General features: G+C 40.4%; 1 protein-coding gene across 2 annotated transcripts in view; it reads left to right on the top strand.

Moving 5' to 3' along the window:
- Positions 1-24,811, top strand: part of PIGN (phosphatidylinositol glycan anchor biosynthesis class N) — a 284,334-nt gene that overhangs the window by 186,593 nt on the left and 72,930 nt on the right. For both annotated transcript variants that reach the window (XM_075212942.1, XM_075212943.1), the window contains one exon: positions 21,000-21,111. In XM_075212942.1, coding sequence (XP_075069043.1) covers positions 21,000-21,111 — 112 coding nt within the window. The remainder of the gene's footprint in view (positions 1-20,999; positions 21,112-24,811) is intronic.

The raw sequence follows: 24,811 nt of genomic DNA, 5'->3' as shown, positions 1-24,811 counted from the left end.
TTCAAGATATTAATTGCTGCAGTGCACACAATTTAGTCACACATTTTCTCAAGTCAGGCACTATGTAGAAATAAATGTTTTAATGCCTTCTTTTTATACACTTATTGTATATTGTAAACTTTTTAAAACCAGTTCTAAGTAAGTACTTTTGCCAAGCTTGGGCTATTTTTCTTTTAGCCATTCAGCTGTAAGTGCTGGCAGTCACTTATTTTACATAAAGCTGCAAATTAGAGAAATGATTGAGTTAAATTATTCGTCTGTGCTTTTCCATACTTTGTGAATCTCCCAACTTAATAATGAAAATAGAAATCAAATCAATGTTGATGCTGCCTAAGTGAGAAATTGGATTCAGAAACACGATTGGAACCATACAGTTAACAGCTGAAAAAATTAACTGAAGGTTAAGAAGAGAACAATGCTGTTGATTGAAAGCATAACTGTTGTGAAAATAGAGAACTTACAGTTATTTATAAGGGTTAACCCATCACATAATGGTGGGGAATAAGGCCTAAGACATAACTGCAGTGTAAATATGGTATATCAAATTAATACATTGATAAGTTGAGCTACTAAAGTGTAAAATGTGAAGCCAGAGTGTGTGTGTGTGTGTGTATTTGGTGGCACTGCACTTCCCAGTATTAGAAGATAGCAGTGTCACCTGTAGCAGCTTCAAAAGCCCCTGCGGTGAGATATATCCTTGCCTGAATAAATTTTTATACCTGAATAGACTTTTAAGAGACCATGTGCTGACTTGGCTATAATATATAGACAAGAATAATTCAGTTTTCAAATATGCCACTTAAAATCAATAAAATTAGTGATCAACCACAAATTCCTCAATAACATGATAAAGGGCAGCTCATATGTCAAATTAAGCATTCTGCCACACAGAGAAGTAGAGGAAATGAGTATAAGCTCTACTAATACACTGTATATAGGCCTGTTTGGTATCAAAAGATGGACAAATAGGGCATTTATTAATAATAAAATTGGGTCTGTTTGTCGCTCCACAGAAAAGTTAGGTCACATAGTAGAATTGAGTAGTAAATAAGGCAACATGCAAATGGTGATTGAAAGAGTGTCACAGACCACAACTTCCCACGGGAGAGGGGAAAGGTGTAAAGGTGTCTGTAAAAAGCTGAGACCAGTTACAACAAATTGTCAGTCTATTGGGAAAATCAATCCATTGATAAGCTGTCCATTTCCCGAGCCAATTTCCTATGGCCCAGATTATACAACTCATGTAAATTATACTCTGAATGTAACCCCTTTTATTTTAAACGGCTTTGTTTGTGTATGTTATGTCAATTGTTTATTATTATTTTTCTATATTTGAGTGCCCTATATCTTTGTATATTAAATCTATAACTTTAGTAAGTGGCGTCCTTGATACTCTTTAACGAATCCATTAGCCTGTTAGAAGAATATAGCCCAAACAAGTTAACCCTTTGGATACCGGTGTGTGATTTGATGATACATTTGACTAACAAGCCTAGTGTGTGCTTGCATTTACATTTGTGCAACAGTCTGGAGGCGTGAAGAGTTAACCCTTCTTTTGCTGGTGTGGGCCTTGCTAGCCTGTGGTAATCCAGAAGCCATGTGGGACAGTATATTGGGGTCCTATTGCCCGTATTCAATAGGTGGTGGTAAACCTGAAGTGTGTGGGGGGTGGGGGAGATTCAGTAGGTGTATAACCTGTGTGATCAAGTAAAGAGAGATTGCGGGCTGGAATCATGTGTAACCTCACACAGCAAACACCACAAAGTCATGAAAGCTGGGAGCATGTTCGTGACAATAACCATAAGTCAGGTTTATTCTAAAAACTCATTTATCTCTTTGTTTCATTGTATATTATATTGATATAGGTTAATTTTATAACAAGTTCAGTTGTGTTGCTCTTTCCAAACAATCAGACATTAACTGTTTTGCACGAGTCTGATCAAAGCGATTATCTGATTGCTTGCTATATTAGACAACCCATTTAAGCTATTAGCAGAACTTATTTAATAGTGTTTAGGGCTCACTGTTGCAAAATCATTTAATTCTCTGTGAATCGACCGCTAACTAAGAAAAGCATAGAAATTGTTATGTAAACTGAGTGCTTAATTTATTTGGTTTACATTGCGTTTGCTAGGAAACAATGGCGGAGCAAGACAGTAAAAGGTAGTGCCTACTGTGTGTGTTTGTCATTTGTGTTACAGAAAGCCTGTCTCTGTTGAGTGTCAGTTTTGCAGAGGGGTTGATAAGTTCTGTCTCTTGCTTGGTTACCATTCATTTTATTAATGGGTGATGCATTTAAATGATAGGTGAATAGCACCTGTGTGAATAAGCCCTTAGGCTGCATACACATAACGCTGCTTTTGTGTCCATGGTATGATAAAGGTGTTGGATACAGCTTAGACATCATTGGCTTGTCGATCACTCTGGGAAGTACGCACAGAATGTAGCAATGGACTTTAGCCTCTATAAAATGCAGATACAGATAGACAGATAAAATATGTTTGTTAGCCTTCATACATAGAATAACATCATTTGTGTAATATTGTTAACAGAAACATTGGCCACATTAGTTTTACTTTCTATAATCCAAATTGTTTTGTCTGCAATGATCATACTGAAGCTATTAAACTTCGATTGTCAAACTTTTTCTAAAATTGATCAAATTGCTACAAATTACGAAAAAAAACCAGGATTACTTTGCCCCAACTCCTACTAATCTATCATCATCATCATCATATATATATATATATATATATATATATATATATAGCGCCAACATATTCCGTAGCACTTTACAATTGGGGACAAACATAGTAAACTAATAAACAAACTGAGTAAAACTGACAAAGAGGTGAGAAGGCCCTGCTCGCAAGCTTACAATCTATGCATCTAAACATCATTTTTAGTAATTTAAATAGATCTAAAAAAGATGAATTTACCAGAAATGTTTAAAAATCTTGGAGCTTTTACCTTCATTTAAATGCACTCAGTCATTACAATGGTGTCTTCATCCTATTGGGCATATTGAAATGAGTGAGTTGAGTTAAGCTCTAAATCTGTGGAGTTTCCCATTACTAGCCAACTGGGCTAGTTATAGAATAGTTTGACATTTGGACAGCTTTCTGGAGTCACCAGGTGAATTCCAAATAATCCTATATACTTTTATTGTTTTCATGTCCTCAAATATCTCCATCAGCATAAATTGTTTTGTTTATCACATCAATAAACATCTGAAAGTCTTTTGAGTAGTTAATTCATTTGTTAACACTGTGTGATTAATGTTCCATTCATTTCACTGGAATTATTAGCTCTCCTATGAAAACATGGAAATGAATAGCCCATTAATTTCAATGGTGTTATTAGCTCGTCTTGAGAATATTGAAATGAATGGATCTGTTAATTTTAATTTAGTTATTAAAGTACCTATTGCAACATTGAAATTGACTCATATTTAAATACTTGAAGTCTTACTGTAGTTTTACTATACTGTGCAGACAGACTATTCTACTAGTACCTCACTCTTTGTATTAACTATAAACTTTTGAAAGTCTCTCTACTGTATGTTGTTAGGCCTATTTAAACTACAGCCAATTTGTGAGGAATGGATCAGTATTGCCTAGTACATCATCTCTGATGTAGTAAGTCAATTGGTTACACAAATTTGCTAAACTTACAGAATGATGTGACATGAAGGGATGGTAAGCAGGGAAGGATGAGAGGTTAGGCACAGGGAGACTTGTTGTAACAAGAGGATTGGATCTGTTCTGATGTAATTAGTAGTCGTACCTTAAAGTGAGAGGCCCAATGCTCCCATACTGGACAAAAATATGTTGGGGAGTGGTTATACATATACTATATTCTGTTAAGGACTGCTGCACAGGCTAGAGGCATCAGATATTTTCAATCTGCCGCTAGCTAGCAGGTGGCGGAAGCAATGATGTCATATTACTTAAGCTTTATATCTGTTAGCACTGAGAAAGTAGATTTTTGGTGTCAGAGAGATAGGAATTTGAAGATTTTTGTGTAACACCTTGGTATAAATTTTCAGGTTGTCATGTAGCTGAGAATGCCTGCCTGATTTAGCCCCAAAATTTCATTTAGTTTTGGGCAGGTCCACCAAATTTGGAAGAAGGACCCTGGAGTCCCACAGCTTCTCCAGCAGCTATCTGACATATCTAGGAACATGCTATGTGTCGCTTGTGTATGTTAGAATAAGTTATTACTTGTACTCCAACAGCTGGAGGCATTTTGGAGACGGTACCACAATTAATCAATAGATGGCTGTTCTGGATGCATTGTATTCATATTCAATTGGACAGGGTGATCGATAGACAGTGATGATGAATACCCAGGGTTAGGATAATAGCAAATGCAATGAACATTCCAAGTCGATAAAAAGGCAAGTAAATAGTCACCAAAGACAAAGTTCCAAGATAAATGTACTTGTGTGATCCAGAAGTTATGCTGTGTCAGTACACATGTAGATCAGCAGTACAAGCAGAGTTCCAAGATTTAATGCAAGGATCGTGGCCAGAGGTCACGCTGGGTTAGTTCACAAGCAGGCAAAAGGAAAGTAAGGCAATTAGAATCAGATCTTGCTGGATCATTATAGTTCTTGTGTTCCTGTTTCCTTGCTAGCTTGTATCCTGATTGCAACAGGTTAGTATTCATGGGGTAGTCCTTAGGATTACCAGCTACAGCTGAAGGAGGCATATCAACTGCTTCTAGGGCACATGATTCCCGTAAAGACTTAAAAAAGAGTCAGGTAAATACACTGTCATTTGACTAGGTTGTAGTGACAGGGAATAGTTTATAGGCATTCTCTTTAATCTTAACGCTGATAAAGCTGGAACAGGTATGCTCTTGTATCTCGTCCCACTCATGTTCATTTACATTTTCACCAAAATCGGTCTTCCAAATCAGTTCATGTGGATCTGTTGATGGCTTACTATGGTTGCAAGTTCACCATATATTGTTAAGCCCATAGGTGTCTGAGCTGTAGGATCTTTATAATTTGTCCTGAAGCTCTGAAAACATGTTTGGAGGTCAGTAAACTGGTTGAACTTTTCAGAACACGACAAACTTTTTAGGAATCTAATGCCATGAGCAAAAGGGTGGTGAAAATTGGCATGATGGAAATCCTTGATTATCAAATATAGGTATCGTAGGTGAGGGGGAGGGAGCCAGAGTGTAGAGGTTATTTGCGCAATCCCACACTGCCTAGGATAGGGCTACCACTGTGGCCTTTCATCGGTTTGGAACAGTAAGGTCTTTGTTGCCAGAGAACAGAAGAAAGTGTGCTCATTTTCTTGGTCGCCACTTCAAAATATGTCAAGACCTTTAGGAACTGAGAAGTGTTCAGTGTTACAAAGTTTTGAAAACCCAAGCCCCACCCCACCCCACCTTTTGTGAACCTCTATAAGATCTAAAATCTGATTCTTCAGCTTTTTTCTCAGATGAAGAAGGTAATGTGCTAAATAAATTTAAATATTTGAAATGGAATGCGTACTAGGAGAGCCTGGAGAGCATATACTAGAATATTCATCTTTTTAGCGTTAATATGCCCGATCCATGCTGGTCCCAAGCTACGAGTTTTAATCTTGGAAAGCAATTGAAGGTTGTTAGCCAAAAAGAGCTTGTGATATTGCTTTGTTATCTATATGGCGAGATATTTTACCTTTTGCAGGTACCATTCAAATGAGAAGTTTTGCTCCAGTGCTTCTCTCACATGAGTAGTTGTGACTGGTTCACTTCCAAATAGCTTAAGGTATACATTTAAAGGAAATAGCGCTAGGCACTTATTTATATAATTGCAAATGTACTTATGTATTATATTGTGTGTATGTTGGTAAATGAGATATCTATATTTCTGAGACCAGGGGAAGAAATGTGTTTGTTTTAACTTTGCTAGAGGAAATGCATTATTTCTGAGGTATATATCTGATACAATAAGGCTTTGTTGAGAAAGTATTTTGTGTATCTTGGAGTAATAAATGACTTGTTTGAGGTTTTGTAGCTTTCTTTGGGAATGTGTATTCTGCAACTGGCTGATAAAAGGACTGTTAATCTCATGTTATTTAGACCTTTTGATGTATGAGGGTCCAGCACTTGAAGGCACAGGAAGGTTTAATTAGACTTGCTACTAGATTTCCTGCATCTAAAACAAGATGCTGGAAATCACAGCAAGTTTTAGGATATCACAGATAAGTGTAAAGTTTGTTAGCTTTGCATTGCATGTAAATCCATGTTTGGGTAAACAAATTGCATCCTGATTCTAAAAATAGCTAAGACCTCAGGGAGCTGGTTTACCCTGTGAGCCTATGTTCAAATCTGAATAAAAGCACGGTCTTTTATTGAAATCTGTTCTACTTGTTCCATCTGACCTGCTCCCTGGTACCGTAAACCAGGTGACCAAATAAACATCACTTGCTTCAAAGACCTTCTTGGAAACTTCTCTATCCCTGCGACCTACAGATTAGACTCAAAATCTAATCCGTTCCCAGCTGTTTCTGAGTTTTGGACCCAGCTCTCTGGTACCACTGCACTGCCTGCTACCCAGCAGGTCTGGCCAGTGTGATAGGCCAGGAGGGATCCATCCACAGCAACCCTGATCCATCAGAAAAGGTCAGAGGTACCAGCCCAGGTACAGCAGTAATAGGGTTTACTCGCAGCGTCAGTTACGTAGAGGAAACCCGGTACTGGATGACAGTAAGGAGTCCAGTGGTGGCAGAATTTGTAAGCCCCTCCTATTGCGGTTAGAGTGTGCATTTGTGATAACGACAGGGAACGGTGGTAAATTAAGCCCAGCAGCAACAGACGGGGTGGCATAGGCGGTCCATCCTGTCACAGTAGTAAAGTATAGATCTAATATTCTGTTTTTTGTGTATTGATTTTATACCATGAGAGCAGCAGAGTTCTATCTCCTTAAGTAAGGCTGTAAGGGCAGCTTGAGGTTGTGTTATGGTTAGCAAAATATTGTCTGCATACAGCACAATTATATGTTCTCAGCTGCCTGTGTTTATACAAGCAATATCCAAGTTTGCGCTGATTTGGAATGTCTGCGGTTTATTTACTAGTGTAAAGATGAGAGGTGAGAGGAAATAGAGGGGAGATGATTCTGCGCTGAAGATAGCTGTAATAAATTTATCATTGAAGCCCATAGCATACAGGTCACAAAACATAAAGGGACAGTAAATGCGATCAAACACTTTCTCAGTATCGAGTACTAGTATTAGAAATTGGGATGTTTTGTCTGGGGCTTTTTGACCCAAGTCCAATATGACTGGGGAGGGATGAACTAGGGAGAGCTGGAGTAATTTCAAGTGGTAAAATAACACCTGGGTATAAATTTTCAGGTTGGCGTGTAGCCGAGAATGCCTGCCTGATTTAGGTATGTTGGTTGTAAACAGAATCTATATAATTGTATCTTCTTGTCCTGGATAACACCCGATTGGTGTAATTGTGGTGTAACACATAACATATACACATAATGAATTTATCCATGTCCATAATCATATATAGGGTCTCAATAGGTATAAAACAAAAGTTAGAATGATCAGCGCAGCTCAGTATATGATGTGAAATATGCTGCTGCCCTAAGGGAAAAACTGAGGAGTGAGTGCATTCCAGAAAGTCTCCCAAAAACATTAGAAACAAATAAATGATTCTCAGGCGCACATAAAGTGGTATGTACTATGCTATGTAAAACATATGTGTCAGGATGAGATCATAAATCTGATATGCTGAAATAGAATATTGAATGTCAGGACCCAAAAAAATCTTTGCATGAATACGTAAATTAACCTGATGTTCAACTCCGATAAATGTGTGACCAAATGAGCCCAGGAGGAGGTAATTGAGTTAGGCAAACTCTTTGTGCAGAGACCAGCTTAAGATATGCAGATCACAGACATCCATTGTATTTGATCATGTATTTCCCTAGCTAATTGACTTCCTTTCAATAGGTAGTGTAAACACAAACTAACTCCTGGGTGTAAATTGGAGAACCATATGCCTAGGTGAGATCCTTGTAGACAAAGATAGCGTTTGAAGACTGCCTATAAAGATATATGGAAATATGGGTTTCAGAGGAAAATGTCTACATCGTTCACATTTTGGGAAATCTGGATGCCACTCCGTACTGAGGGGCAAAAACCACACAAGGGTCTTGAAACATAGATACCAACTACACAGGGAACAGCCATAGGCACATGTATTTCAGGATGAGATTGGATATTGTTGTAATTCCATTATGTTTGGTATTTAAATGTGCAGGAGATTATGCCCGGTTTATTGAGGGGGGTGCTATTTCTCTGAGATATATCTGTGAAGAATTACCCACAGGTCAAGACTCTGGGAATATTTGTAAGCAAAGTATAGTGACACCCAGGGGACATTTCCGCCCCCACATTAGCATTCACACTGCCCCTGTGAATGCCGTCCCATTTGAGTTTGCTTAAAAATCTGTGTTCTGAAAGAAAAAACTGTCAGACTTTTGGGGAAATCAAGTTACATTGATAAGCTGTCCATCTTCTTAGCCAAATCTCCTTGGCCAGAATGCAATTCATGTAAGTGCAAATCTAAATGTAATCCTTTTTATTTTAAACTGTTTTTGCTTGTTATGTCAAATTTATTAATTGTTATTCATTCTTTTTGTTATCTGAATGCCCTGTACTTTTTGCATATTAAATCTATAATTTAATAAGTTGCGTCCTTGATACTCTAACGGATTCATTAGCCTGTTTAGAAGAGATTGCTCGTCCAGGTTACCCTGTGTGTGATTTGTTGATACATTTGATTAACAAGCTGTGTGTGCTTGTATTTACATTTGTGTAACAGTCTGGAGGTGTGAAGAGTTAACCCTGTGTGTGCTGGTGTGAGTCTTGCTAGTTTGTGGAACTAGAAGCCTGTGTGCCAGTGTGGGACAGTATATTGGGGTCCTATTGCCCGTACCCAATAGGTGGTGGCTGAACCTTGAAGTGTCTGGAGGGGTGTGAGAGCGCTGTGTTTGGGGGCGATTCTGTAGGTCTAGAATCTTTGTGATAGGTGAGAGAGACTGCGGGCTGAAATCGTGTGTGACCTCATACAGCAAACACCCCAAAGTCACGGCAGCTGGGAGCGTGTTCGTGACAATATGTTTATAGATAAACTGGTTAAAACACAATAACAACACTGTTATATAAGATCATAACAATCATAGCCCTAATATGACAAATTTGTGGCTGGGAATCATTACGGCAGCAGCATATTTCATATCATATACTGAGGTGTGCTGATCATTCTACCTTTTTGTTCTGTACCATTTGAGATATTCATGTGACGATTGGCAGGGGCAGGCTCGACCGGGGGGCAGAGGGGCATCGGTCCCCCGGGCCGCTCTCCATCTGACCCTTGTTTGGGCTGCCCCCTTCCCCCCCGTGAATGCATGTTTTCTTTAATAGTTACCTTATCACTTGTTTTGATGCGGCCGCGACAGTGCGCAGGTGGCCGCATCACATGACATGGGATGTGGCTGCCTGTGCGCCCCCACGTGCTGACATTTGCCTGCCGTGCCTAGGCAAGGGTCATTTACACTTTCTGTTCCTATTTATTGGTTTGGACTTCAGTATACATCCATCTTTTTAGCTGTGATACTAGCACGAAGGAAAGATAGATTGTCCAAGTTAGATTAGATTTTCTCAGCGAAGGGTGTGAAAAAAAGAGTAGAACCGGAGGTCAATAAGGGCAATTTCTGCGACCTTTTCCTCAGATATGAGAAACTCCTGAATATAGAGGCTAATAGACGGTGGGAAGCAACCACTTAAGTAAAATTATACAAAGAGGGTTAAGGATAATAAAAATGCCCACTTTAAAATAAGACGATGAGACATTTCTCCATAAATGGAATGAAACTTTAGATGATTGCTCCTTCCGTCTAACGGGGCTGATTATAGAGGAGAGGGAGGCATCTCTAGTTAAATGTGATCAGGAAATAGAAGCAATACAGCAAAAATTGAAGCCTATAGAACACTTAGAGGATTTTGTAAATCTTGAACAGATCACACGGAGTAGATTAGAAAAAACTGAAGAAGATTTGATTAATATCAAAGAAAAGTATATTAGGGATATAATAAATTACGAGTCAGATTATCGGCATTGGAGAATGACCAAATGTCCAAAACAACTACATAGAACCTCTTCAGAATTTAAACCACATAGTAATAAATCTAGAAGGTCTAACAACTCTGTAAATTGGCAGAACACCTCCCCACACCATCAAGGTAGGAAGAGGCAACACTAAAATTCAGTATATAGGCACAAATTTTCCCCTCATCGCCATAGTTGGAGAAGGCCACGTCATCCATATAAGTCACCGCTTATTAAACAAGTTCCACCATATAGTCAAAGGAGGAGGATCTATAAACCATGGGATCCTATTCACTTTGATATTTCAAATAGGCCGAGTGAATTAAGAAGTGAGCAAAAACATCTAGCTAGGACTAATTATTCTAAAGGAACGAAAGAGGCTTTTAAAGAGATTGAAAGAACCAGACAGGATCTTTTGGACCATATAACTAATGCGCAAGATTTCTCCATTCACATTCCTCCATCTTCTAGTGGAAATCGTAGTTTAGAGGAAGGAGATTTTTTAGAATTATCCCAAAAGAATTCAACACCACCGAACCCATTATACTCAAACCCAAACAAGTGCCTAAAGAGAAAGTTAAGGCCTGAATCACTAGAGGGAGGAGAGGGGGCTACAAATTCAGGAGCAAGACCCAAAATAGGGAGGTAAACAAAAATAACACAAATGCTACTACGATGGAGGGTATCTTTAATTTGAGTAAGCAGGCACTTACTGATTCTCAGATCAATATATTGAATAAGGGCTTAAAGTTTCCTCCGAGTAATGATCTTAATAAATTTAATACATATATTGATTTACATAAGTTTATCAGAAATATTACGTTGAAAAAGTTCTTTATGAAAGATAAAACTTTTGCACCAAATACTCCATCAGCTTCTGAGTTTGTACACACTAATTTAAAGAATAAATCTACATTTTATCCGAGCCATGTGAAAGGCCCATACATCGAGACATTCCAAAAGATGGTCGAAGAGGACCTAAGGAAATTACCTGTCATAAATGAATTATCTAAATGAAATACGGAGACAGCTGGAGAATGGTGATACATATTAACTATTGAAAGGCGATCCTACCACAGCGTATGATGAAGAACTGAATAAACTCATCAAGGAAGCATTCCAAAGAGGAATCTGGATTGACTTCCCTTTTAGAAGGTATCCAAGAATTCCTGTCATTTACACTCTGCCCAAGATCCATAAAAACCTAGAAAAACCACCAGGGAGGCCAATAGTACCTGGCATTGGCTCCCTCACATCCAATACCTCAGAGTACATAGTTAAATTTTTGCAACCCGTTGTTTTCAAACAGAGAAGCTACCTCAAGGATACTACTCAAGTTATGGATATGTTGAGAAATATCACTTGGAAGAAAGAGTATACCCTCAAACTGATATTCCATCAGAACAAATTAGCTTCATGATGAGATATATTGATTTGGATCTCATCAGGGATCTTGAAAAAACGCTGGTCTATTCTTCTAGAGGATGATAAACTGTCTGCAATCCTTCCAGATAGACCTAAAGTTGTCTATAGGAAAGCAGCCAATTTGAAGGATGTATTTGACTACGAGTTATGTTCCTACAAATGTGGTTCAAAAGAAAGAAACCTTGTTATGAAAGCAGAAAGAAGGTTTCTTCTACTGTAATAGATGCCAGGCTTGTAGGACTACAAAGCAAAACTCTACTATCTAAAAACTTGTGAAGACAGTGGGAAATTATTGTGGGGGTACAAAGGAGTGTCATCATCACTCCAAGGACAAGGACATACCATCTATCCCTGGCTTATCTGCATCAACTGACCTACTGTGTACCGACCCGACTTGTCCGTTAACCCTTCTCCTGCTGAATCCCTGGCTTATCTGCACCAACTGATCTACTGTGTACCGACCCGGCTTGTCTGTTAACCCTTCTCCTGCTGAATCCCTGGCTTATCTGGCTTATCCAAACCGGCTGATCCACTGTGTACCGACCCGGCTTGTCAGTTAACCCTTCTCCTGCTGAATCCCTGGCTTATCTGCACCAACTGATCTACTGTGTACCGACCCGGCTTGTCTGTTAACCCTTCTCCTGCTGAATCCCTGGCTTAACTGCATCAACTGATCTACTGTGTATCGACCCGACTTGTCAGTTAACCCTTCTCCTGCTGAATCCCTGGCTTAACTGCATCAACTGATCAACTGTGTACCGACCCGGCTTGTCAGTTAACCCTTCTCCTGCTGAATCCCTGGCTTATCTGCATCAACTGCATATAAAACATTATTTTATATGCCATTATTTTGTTTTACCTGATTTTATATTTACCAGCAACTACTTTTACCTGTTATTATTCTTGGCTATTTCCATTGTCCTTATTACCTCTCCTTCTGTTATTCCTTGCCTTCCACGCCCTAATTGGTTATTGTCCTCCATCTTGCTATTGTCTCCCTGCTTATTCTTACCTGTTATCCGCTGTCCTTATTATCTCACTGTTCTGCTATCATTCTTACCTGTTTTCATTGTCCTTATTATCTCACTGTACTGTTGTTCCATGCCCTCCACGCCCTAATTTGTTATTGTCTTCCACCTTGTCATTGTCTTACTGCCATTTTTCTTACCTGTTTTTCACTGTCCCCACTATCTCACTGTTCTGTTACTCTCTCTCCCTACTATGCCTCCCCGCTCTCACTCCATACCCATACTCTTCCCCCGCCCTACCTCTCCCGTTCCTCCCCGCCCTCCCCCGCACGCTGCTCATCTTGCTAACCTCATCTCCATTTCCCCCCTCTCCTCTCCCCCTTTCTTCTGTGCCCTCTGAAATGCCAGATCCGTCCGCAGCAAGCTGACTGCTATCCACGACCTCTTTCTATCCAACTCCTTAACCTTCTTGCCGTTACTGAAACCTGGCTCTCTGATTCTGATACTACTTCCCCCGCTGCCCTCTCCTATGGTGGTCTCTCCTTCACCCACTCCGCCAGGCGGTGGAGTGGGCCTCCTCCTCTCCTCCACCTGTACTTTTCGTGTCATTCCCCCTGAACCCTCCCTCTCCTTCTCCTCTTTTGAAGCTCACTCCATCCGCCTCTTCTACCACATCCACCTCCGCGTCACTGTCATCTACCGCCCCCCCTGGCCCCACCTCCCTCTTCCTTGACAACTTTGCTAGCTGGCTTCCTCACCACCTCTCCAATGATCTCCCCTCGATCATTTTCGGTTACTTTAACATCCCCATCGACAACCCCACCTACCCTGCTTCCAGCAAACTGCTCACCCTCTCTTCCTCCCTTGGTCTCACCCAATGGACCTCCTCCTCTACCCACTGCCTTGGTCACTCCCTTTATCTTGTCTTCTCCTACCTATGTAGTCTCTCCGACTTCTCCATCTCTACCTTTCCTCTATATGACCACCGTTTCCTCTCCTTCTCTCTCTCCTCTTCTCCTGTTCCCCTCCCCCTGCCCAAACCTACTCTGTCCATACGCAACCTCGATGCTCTTGACCCTGACTCTGTCCTCCTCTCTCGATACCCTCCTTTCTCCCCTTTCCTCCCAGGCCTGCCCCAAGCAGGCGGTCTCCCTCTACAATCACACCCTCACCTCCGCTCTGGACGCGGTCGCCCCTGTCCACTACGTCCACCCCCGCTGCTCCAAACCCCAACCCTGGCACTCCAAATTTACCCGCTTCCTCCAAAAATGCTCCCGTACCGCCGAACGTCACTGGAGAAAATCCCGCTCCCTGGCTGACTTCCTCCACTTTAAATTCATCCTTTCATCCTACAGCTCTGCCCTCTCACTCGCTAAACAATCTTTCTTTAAATCCCTCATCTCTTCCCAGTCCTCTAACCCCCGCCGCCTCTTCGGCACCTTCAGCACTCTCCTGGCCCCCTCCCTCCTCCCTGACTGCCTCCGATTTCGCCTCCTTCTTCTCCTCTAAAATCGAGGCCATCCGACTTGAAATCTCCTCCTCCACTCCCTCTTCCACCCCTCCCACTCTTCCATCCTCCCCCCCAACCACCTTCCCCTCCACTCCTTCCGCCCCCTCACCGGCGAGGAAGTCCACTCTCTCATTTCATCCTCCCCCCCCATTACCTGTCCCCTGGATCCCATCCCCTCCCACCTTCCTCGCTCCCTTTCCCCCACCACCTGCTCCCACCTCGCTCACCTCTTTAATCTCTCCCTCTCCACTGGCATCTTCCCCTCCTCCTTCAAACATGCTCTCGTATCCCCCATTCTTAAGAAACCTAATCTCGACCCCACTTCTCTCTCGAACTATCGCCCCATATCCCTTCTCCCCTTTGCCTCCAAAATTCTCGAGAGGCTCATCTGCAGCCGTCTCACCTCCTACCTTTCTGAACACTCCCTCCTTGATTCTCTCCAGTCTGGTTTCCGCCCCCTCCACTCCACTGAAACTGCCCTGGCTAAAGTCACCATTGACCTCCTCTCTGCTAAAGCCAGGGGCCACTTCTCCCTTCTCATCCTCCTTGACCTTTCTGCAGCCTTCGACACCGTTGACCACCCCCTCCTCCTTCACACCCTCCAGTCTTTCGGCCTCTCCGGCCCAGTCCTGTTCTGGTTCACCTCTTACCTTACTCACCGATCCTTCTCTGTCACCACCTCTGGGTCTCTCTCCCCCCCCCCCCATCCACCCTTCCAGTCGGGGTCCCTCAGGGCTCTGTTCTGGGACCCTTACTCTTCTCGCTATACACCTCCTTCCTGGGTGAACTCATCAGCTCCTTCGGCTTCAGCTACCACCTTTACGCTGATGACACTCAACTATACCTCTCCTCTCCTGATCTCTCTCCCTCCCTCCTCTAGGGTGTCCGCCTGCCTCTCTGCCATCTCCTCCTGGATGTCCTCTCGATTCCTCAAACTTAACCTTGCCAAAACTGAGCTCATAGTTTTTCCTCCCTCTCATACCTCTTCCCCTTCTGACCTCTCCATCACTGTCAACACCACCTCTATCTCCCCTGTCCCCCAACTTCGCTGCCTTGGTGTCATCCTCGACTCCTCTCTCTCCTTTGGCCCCCACATCCTCTCTCTTGCTAAATCCTGCCGCTTCCAGCTGCGTAACATTGCTCGCATCCGGCCCTTCCTCTCCCAAGATGCCACCAAATGCCTTATCCACTCTCTGATCATCTCCCGCCTGGACTACTGCAACCTTCTCCTCACTGGCCTCCCCCACTCTCATCTCGCTCCCCTTCGATCTGTTCTTAACGCTGCCGCTAGGCTTATTTTCCTTTCTCGCCGCTCCTCCTCTGTCTCCCCCCTCTACCTAGCCCTTCACTGGCTCCCATTCCCCTTCAGAATCCTCTTCAAGCTCCTCACACTCACCTACAAGGCCCTCGCCAACTCCACTCCACCCTACATCTCCATCCTCCTCTCTATTCATGCTCCATCCCGCCCTCTCCGTTCTGCCTCTGACCGTCGCCTCTCTACCCCCCTTAAAACCTCCTCCCATGTGCGTATCCAATAATTCGCCCGCGCTGCCCCCCTCCACTGGAACAAGCTCCCTCCCTCCATCAGAACTTCCCCTAATCTGTTCAGTTTCAAACGGGCCCTAAAAACTCACCTTTTTCTTAAAGCCTTTTTGTCTCCCACTTAACTTCCTACCTTATCTTCTGCCTCCGTCCCCCTACTCTCCCTCTCTCCCCTGCGTCTCTCTGTCTGTCCACCCCTCCCCTTAGATTGTACGCTCCTCTGAGCAGGGCCATCTCTTTTCCTGTTTCCACCACTTCTAACTCTGCTCTCCAGCTACTTAGCTCTCCTCCATCCCACGTCCACTCTCGCTCCCTCCTCCACCTGGGGGTCTCCCTGTCTTCCGCGCCCTCCTTCTTGGGCCCCGTCGTTTGCGGATCCTCCCTCCCCCTTCCCCGTCCTCTCTAACTGTGCATTGAGCTTATTGAGTTACTGTGCTTACTGTTTACTGTACTGTGCTGTCTCCCATTGTATTGTAATTTGTTTGTCCCTGTACGGCGCTACGGACACCTTGTGGCGCCTTATAAATAAAAATTAATAATAATAATAATAATACTAGACCAGTCACTCAATTCTTTTCTAATACCACCGGCAATAAATATACCATCAAAGAAAGACTGACCTATGACACCTCAGGAATTATCTACTTGTTGGAGTGCCATTGTGACCTTCAATATGTAGGGCGTACTATATGAAATTTGAAAGTAAGGATTTCAGAGCACATGCGGAACATCAAGAAGCAATACCAGGCACATAGTATGTCTGCTCACTTTTACAAGGTACATAACCATGATCCTACTCTACTCAAGTTTTGTTGGCATTCGAAAAGTATCTCAACCATGGAGAGGAGGAGACTTTGTGGCACTTATTTCAAAGGAAGAAGCTAAATGGATATTTAATTTAAATACTTTGACCCCTAAAGGCCTAAATATTTATTTTGATCTGGGCATGTTTTTAGAAGCTTAGATTTTGAGATCCCTTCCTGTTTATTCTCCAAGATTATCCAATTCAGCTATTAGGTTAGGTAGGGCTTGAGTTTCAACTATTGTGGATAGAGGTTTACGGGAACATCAGCTGCAATGGCTATCTTTGCGTAGCAACCGGCCTTTCAATTATTTACATCTAGCTCCATACCCCTACACATGGTTTTATGGTAGGTACCTTCTATATGCATATTATTGTTATTATCTATTTTCTATATTTATCATTTATTACCATCTGCACAGTAATGTAATTAGTAACATTTATGTCTGTAATTTTCTATATTAGATTACACTTTTATCATCATAGAATTTGTGGTACGGACCTTTGGAATTTATCTGTTTGGAATTATTCATTATGGATGCTGTTTTCTTCTACATACTATAGAAGTTTAGGAAACGCCTCCTCTACTATATGATCCAATCTGATTGTTTATGGGCAGCACCACAGGGGTAAAAAGGACCCCGTCCTACAGAACCATTCATTACACTTCTTTTCCCTGAGGATGGCCCATCTGTATTGGGGAGAAACGCGTTTGATTTACAGCCTTTTTTACCCTATTATACAAGCAGACATCGGATCAGTTGTATTTGATTGTTTCACACTTATCAAACTATTTACATGCCAAACGAAACTTGAGCGGCTTTCCCACTGTCAGTTTACACCACAGGGACGAGGACTGGCGGACCGCACATGCGCGGACATCGGTGACCCGCTATTCAGTCTCTGTTGGAAACTGTTCAAAGATACATCTGCCTCTCTGACAGGAGAGGTAACGAAGAGGACCAACAGAAGGAGTTTTGTGAGCTTGCACTGGATGTGAGACCAACCTCCTCCAACGTTGGACCTTATACGGCATGTACCACCCGGATCAAGGGGAGGTAGATGAAGGACTAATACGGGAGGATCTATACCCCTCTGGATATATCAATCTACAGTGGGGACTCTCTGGAATGTAGGTTTGTGCTGTGCACTTTTTTACTGAAGAGCTATGACATAGTATTATCACAGCTAAAGAATTTTATTTGCACCAACCACCATAATGCTGGATGGACTATGACATTTGTCCCCTGAGCTCTTACTCGAATACTTATATTGGCATTGCCTTTTAATTACAATTTTGGATAGGTGACCAGGGCTGCCAAGAGGAATTCAGGGCCCCAGTGCAACAAATTCATGGGGCCCCCCTTATAGCCGAGTATGCTAAAAAAAATTGCGCCGCCGGTGTGGTCATGCATTTGGGGGTGTGGAAAATGTGCCATTGGGGCGTGGCTAACACATCAAAATCACTAGGCTCTCAATTCGCCGGAGCGTCACATATGTCCAAGCACCCCTGACTTTCAGGACATCTAGCACCACATTGTAGTATAGAAAGAATGCAGTGTGTACACAAAGAGTTCAGTTCTCCACACAAACTGGGGAACAGAAATAAAGTCAATATTAATTTGTGTACTTATGATCCGTGTGCATGGTTGTTGCTTATCAGCATTTATTGGCAATGTTTTGAAAAATATTATTTTTGACTAACGAGCAAGATTGTTATAATGTTGTAATGTTAAAATAGTGTGAAATTGTACTATACACTCTACACACACAATAGACCCTGTTTATTATGTTCTAGGTATATTCACTAATTACGATTACTCATGAAGATACATAATTCTATCAATATTAACTAATAATTCTCACTACTACAATTTGTTTTGGTCACCCTAGATAACTATTATCAATTATAAAAATGTATCAAATAGTTATAGCCAAAGTCTGAGGGCTGATCTGATTCTCTACAAAATATTGTTTCTATTTATTGCTATACATTCATAGATCTCCACAAGTACCAAGGAACACCAACATTACCAGTTTGTCTAATCCTACAAATCTTACTCAATATTACACATAACTTACAGTCCCAATGGGGTAACCAACAAACCAAATGATTCGTCATGCCATATTCTCTCTACATATTTGAACCATTTTTACAGCCAATGATTTGTAATATGTCAAGTTTCTTGAAAGATAACTAGAGTTAAGTTCAGGTTGTATGTGAACCTTATATACAAATCTCTATAAAACCAATTTAATTATATATTCAACCTACATTAGCGATACTCTCTATGTAGAGTTTACTATTCAATACAGGACCACCGAGCTAAGCTTGCAGTGGATCTGCAATTTTATTCATTTTTGTTTTTGTTTTTGGTTTTTAATACTTCGCCAGCTTTTGGGTATAGGGTGAATCATTATCAATATTTTTAAGGCATGCCAATAAAATTGTATTTTATTTAAATATTTATATTCATCCATTGTTCTGAGTGCCCCTCAGTCACTTGCTTTTCTCTTTTTTTGTATGTGAACTTCCTCTACTTTATGTTCTGGTCCCCCGTTTTTTAATCTCTCTGTGCCAATCCCCCCCCCCCCTTCCTCCCCGTTTTCCTCCCTTCACTTACCTTTTCATCTCTCTTCTTTTTGGTCTTTTCTGCTCCTCTGTGCTCCATTTCTCCAGACTGACTGAATGCTGGGCGTGACATGATGACATCACACCCAGCATTCAGTCAGTCTGGAGCAATGGAGCACAGAGCAGCAGAGAGGAGGGAGGCCGCCGCAGCGATCACGTGGGTATGTTTTGGTTTTTTTTTAAAACTACCCTGCTCCCCCCACCAACGACCGATTTCCCCTCCCCCCCGCCCCCCTTCCTCAGCCAAAAAAAAAAAAGAAAAGAAAAAAAATGGTCAATATGCCCGGGCACGGGTAATTAGTACCCGCTCCCCCTTCCTCTCGGTGGCCCTGTAGGTGACCTATGCCAAGGGTTTGCCTATCTATTAATGAAGATTGTATTTGGCCAGGATTCAATTTGTCATATTAAGGCTATGATTGCTTTGATCTTATGTAACAGTGTTGTTATTGTGTTTTAAGCAGTTTATCTATTAACATATGTTTTTACATTGCATAGTACATACCACTTTATTTGGACCTGTGAATCATTTATTTGTTTCTCAATAGAAATACCCCAGATTATAAACCAAACAACTGTTTCATAGAAAATTAATATAAATGAAAAAAATTAGATATACATTTCTGCAGTTGATATGCCAGACATATAAATTGACATATAAAAAAATCATATAAACATACATAATGGTCTAAGTAGATTTAAAGTTTATACATTCATGGTTACTCGATAGGAAATGATAGATTTATCATTATCAATGGGGTTAGAATACTAATATTGAAGAGGTTGTTATGTTAACAGTATTATATAAAGGTTGTACATATCGTGGTCATATATGGCTGAAATATGACTATGTATTTAAGGAATCTTACCACAACTAGCCCATGGTGGGAACAGTAACTTCTATACCTGTTGTTCTCAGGAAGTCTCCCATCCTGTTACTTACCTGGCTCCACATACAGAGAAGCCTTAAGTCATGATATGGAAATACAGCAACTACGATCATACCACCCTGGAGATACCCAAACTCGTTCGATCTTGGAAGCCAAGCAGATTAGAGACTGGTAAGTAACAGGTTGGCAGACCTCCTGAGAACACCAGGTATGGTAGTTACTGTTCCCACCATGCACTAGTCATGAAGCCACAGGAGCGGTTCACTAAAGTATAAATTGATATGAATACCTGCATGCTCAGACCAAGTAAAAGGGTATTATCCCGTCGGTGAGATAGCTTGCGTCAAGGAGATAGCCGAAAAAAAACCATGCAATGCGAGTATACTACCAATGTGGGACTGAATAATGTGTAACGCCCTTTATCGTGGGGTTCCTAACATGCTAAATGTCATATAAATTGAATAGATTTAGTTGCATCTTTAAGGTGTGTGAGTCCTTCAATAGGGAGTATCTGTATGTGAAGTAGTTACAATAAATATATTATCCTTCTGCGCTGGTGTTTCTTTCTGTGATAAGTTGTTTATGCGTAACCTGTAATACCTGTTTGTTATAATTAATCATTACCATCTAATGGTTAATGGAGTCTGAACTTTCACTATTTTAATTACATTGTTTAAATTATCTTTGCTGTTGTATCAGCAGTTTAAAATGTTATGTGCCACATATTGCAAATACAAATGTATAATTTTCCAAATAAATGACTACTTGATTGGCAAAATTGGTTTTGTTGTATAGAATACAAAACTTTACTCACTTTGTAGCATACACTCTCCAGATTACATTGGCTACATACAATGTCAGGTGTGGTAGAGAAATAGGCGGAATTAATAATGATCTTTTCTTACGGTTTGTTCAATTACTATATGTACAAAAAGGAAGCATGTAATTGATCTCTACAACTAGAAGACTGGTAGTTGGCAATAAACCTTTAGCTGTAGTCATCAAAAGCAACTTCATTTGGACATTTAGTGTCGTCTGAATTTAATGCATTTCATGGCTGTATTGCTATAATGTGATGATTAATGTGTTGCTTCTCTTGTTTCTACAGCACCTGCGCTGGACTTTCAGCAATTCTCATTGCCTTGGCCTCCCTTATATCACTTTGGAAACACAGAGACAGCGCTATCGAAGAGAAAGATTTCACTGTGCACATCTGTCAGGTCAGCATAACTGGTCCTCAATTCCCCTCAGCCTACAGAGAATAAAGCTTTCTCTATTACTTGGTTAATAGAAGCTGCGTTGTACATTTTATATTACACTAGCAAAGGAGACCTGGATGATCCCTGTGGTATAACAGTTTAGGGGGCTGAGGGTGCTTTACATGTAGATGAAGGTAGAATTGAGGCAGCATAACTGTATTCTAAAGAATGTTACATGATAAGAAAAGGGATTAGAATACAGACTGGAACAAACCATGATAATTGAATGGTTTTCACTGAACACATAATGGACAATGCTGACAAAGGTTTTATAAGTAGGTTTGTGTGCAGTTAGCAGCACTTGGAGTATAATAAAAAGGAGAGGAGGTGTAATGTTTGTATGATATTATTAGAGAAAATTGAAACCATATCTATTGGAAACTTGCATGGTATTTTCAGTTGTGTCCTTAAACAGTATGAAGTGGTGACAGTTTTTATTATATAGAATATGTTGGCGATTTAACACTGTTTTAAGTATGTTTTTAACACCACTTCTGCATTCTCCATTCTACTTTTATGGAAAAGTCCTTTTTATGAGTCATATTTAACTTTATCTCAGGATTGCTAGCATCCTGTTGTCTTATACTGGTATAAATTAGTGCAGATATACAGTAAATATAGCTCTCTGTGCAGAATAATTTGTGCATATCTATTACGGAATATATATAAATGTAAAAAAAGAAAAATAATATTGATTTTTTTTTTTTTTTTCGTTTATGGGGATGTTGCAAAGGTTGGACAAAATATATTGTTGCACATTTGTTTATACTGGATTGAGTTGTCTACACTCCTGGTTAGTGATCAGATACAGAACCTTCTAACATTGAGATAATCTGGTACCAGCAGCTTGTCACTACTAGTCCAATAGTATTTATCATCCTATCTCCAAGTTATCATCCTTACATTCCCTTTATCAGGATCAATATTGCTGCTGTTGTTGTAAACCACCATTTATATACCCCAAACCCCAATCACAATGTTCGACTTATAGACTCCTTTTTCTGGAAAATGACAGATGTTACTACTGGAACTACAGTATTTTATTGATTTCATAAAGGATACAGATATACAAATGTGTAATCAAGGATTATTAGACTATAAATAAAATAGTGAAATGACAAATTAAATGCAATACTAAAATAGACTAAATATAGGGCAATACAATATTTCTAAAGAAAAGATGTGACATAGAAGAAATATCTGTAAAAGTAAGAAAAAATCAGTACCAAAATGGAGGTAAAGGGACCATGTCCTACTCTAAAAGAGAATATGACCAAGGAAAGTTTCCACAAGATATTTATCTCATCTGGCAGATATGGTTTTCCTTCGGTAAAATGACTGGGATGGATAAATGGGTAGATCTCCAGCTATATTCTATGTGGATTTGTGCAGTTGAACATATAATTTGACTAAAATGATGTGATAGGATGGCTTTACTCTGCCACCCTGTCTGTGGAAGACTTTTTTTACATAGTTGCTGCCACCGCCAGGCTCCTTGACTGGCACCTGGGTGGTGTGTATAGCTACTATATCACCTCTTTGCTAGTTACTGTGGTGCGTTCCTACTGACCGCTTTCTTTGTATCAGGACTACATGGTTGTAGGCTGAGTGTTGATCCAGTTCATTGGGTTCACCACAGGTCAGCTGGGGAGTGGATAAGAGTGTTAGCTCATAAATGTAGGTCAAAGGATTTCAGCAGGTATAGGCATCTTGCAGTGTCTTTAGAATTTGGAGTGTTTACTGCTCAATGAGAGCTTTAAAAGAGCCATTATACCCCACTTAAAGGTAGTGATGATACACACATGCAAATGCAGACAGATTGAACAATATGCGCTCTTTGAACTTGTGCAGTCATACGTTTATTTGCGTAGCGTATCTTACATAATATACCTCTGTGCATGCTCAGAAACTGACCTTCTGCTAGTGAATGCAATTGCAGGCAATTCATGTCAAATGGAAATTACACTTTCGACAGCCTATGACTTGGGGGGAATAGGGGAGGGAAGGGGCGTATTAATGTAGGCCATGTACAGTAAGAGTGCCAATGGCGTTCCGACAAGGATGTGGCCAGTTCAAGCTTTGGGTTTATCGTAAGTGTGCTTGGTTTTAGCCTTATCATTTGCACAAGTTAAAGTGTATGGTGTAAGTACCGACTGATAGTGATGACTGACACAGCACAGTCTTTCTTTTAAAAACTACAGAGATGTGTGCCACTAGCTAGCACTGAACATGTGTGTGCAAGTAAGAGACTATAAAAACGCATTATGTAAGCAACAGGTATTCCGAAGGCACATAATCTAGTGCTAATCTGTGAAATACACAGATCAACAATCAATGAGTACTACTGATGATGGGATGTATTACACAATTGGCAGAATATAACAACAATTAGTGAACTGAATTTATGATAAAAAGACATTCAGGACATTCAGGGCCCATCAAATCTAGTCCATTCAGGACTAGATTCGATGGGGCCCTTTGACAGGGACTTTGCGTATGTGAATGGGGAGTAGATATGAAATATTGCTAGACTGCAGCATATGCAGAAGTTTAGGTTTTCCTTTTGTAGAGTCCTGATTTCATCCAAAGAACCCACAATATTGAGTAAAGGGGTTCCATGGGCAGCATCCTATTAAACTGGAAGGGAATTGCTAAGTACTTTCTAAGGAGGTTGCTTAAACTGTAATTATCTTTTAAGTTACCACCCTCTGGATAATATTTAAACTTCTTGTCCACTTCATATCTTAGATTTGATATATGTCTTATTGTACATGCTACATTTTAAAATATTTTAAAGATAATACAGTCTATAGAATATACAACCCACCTACTTCAAACCAAGGGAACATAAGAGCGATAATAAATGTCTGTCAAAATTTAGAATGGGGTTCCAAGAGAGAAGTTTAGCTTTGTAGTATTACATTTTTGGATCATGCACAAGTAATTTACCAATGACAGAATTATTCAGAGGATTAAGATATGAAAGTAGTGCAAAGCTTTCTAAGTTTACAACCTTCAAGAGTGTCTAAGAAATATGATTTTTAAATAATGAGTTATTTGTCATTGTTATATTGCTTATGTAGAGGGTTGGACTCATTTATATGATTCAGTGTATTTTCTGTACTTATAATTAAAGCAGTCATGTAATCTGCTTTAGTACAAGTACATCTAAATGTTTTCTTCTTAGCCAAGTGTTCAAGTGAATGCTATTTAATTTACCTTTTAGCAATAGGGTTGATTTTTTATTATTATTTTTACATATATTGTTAAATCAATTTAAAACTAATCTATTGAAAGTAAAGCCACAATAATTGGCTGTGTTTTGAACCCACAAACAGGCTATATTGGGGAAAACAATTGGGATTTATACCACTGTTTCCTGAGTTTTCTGCCTATAGGGGAGAACAGGATTTTTGTTAACTACGCATTAAGGTTAAGAGCCCTGAATAGGTTGTTGTATTTAAATCAGTAGGATAGCATTTTCATAGTCATGGTGAGTTGTTCCATAGCCAAAGCTGGAAAATGTCTAAACCAGATGACTCAAGTCCTGTACTGTACTGAACAGAGAGATAGGACTTTTTTAAAAAGCAAAAAAACAATCCTTTCACAAATTTGTGTTCCAAACATCTATAATTTATATGCTACTTGAATTAAACAAATA

Source organism: Mixophyes fleayi, chromosome 5, assembly GCF_038048845.1.
Source record: "Mixophyes fleayi isolate aMixFle1 chromosome 5, aMixFle1.hap1, whole genome shotgun sequence".
NCBI classification, from domain to species: Eukaryota; Metazoa; Chordata; class Amphibia; order Anura; family Limnodynastidae; genus Mixophyes; species Mixophyes fleayi.
This window is presented reverse-complemented; position numbering and strand designations above follow the sequence as displayed.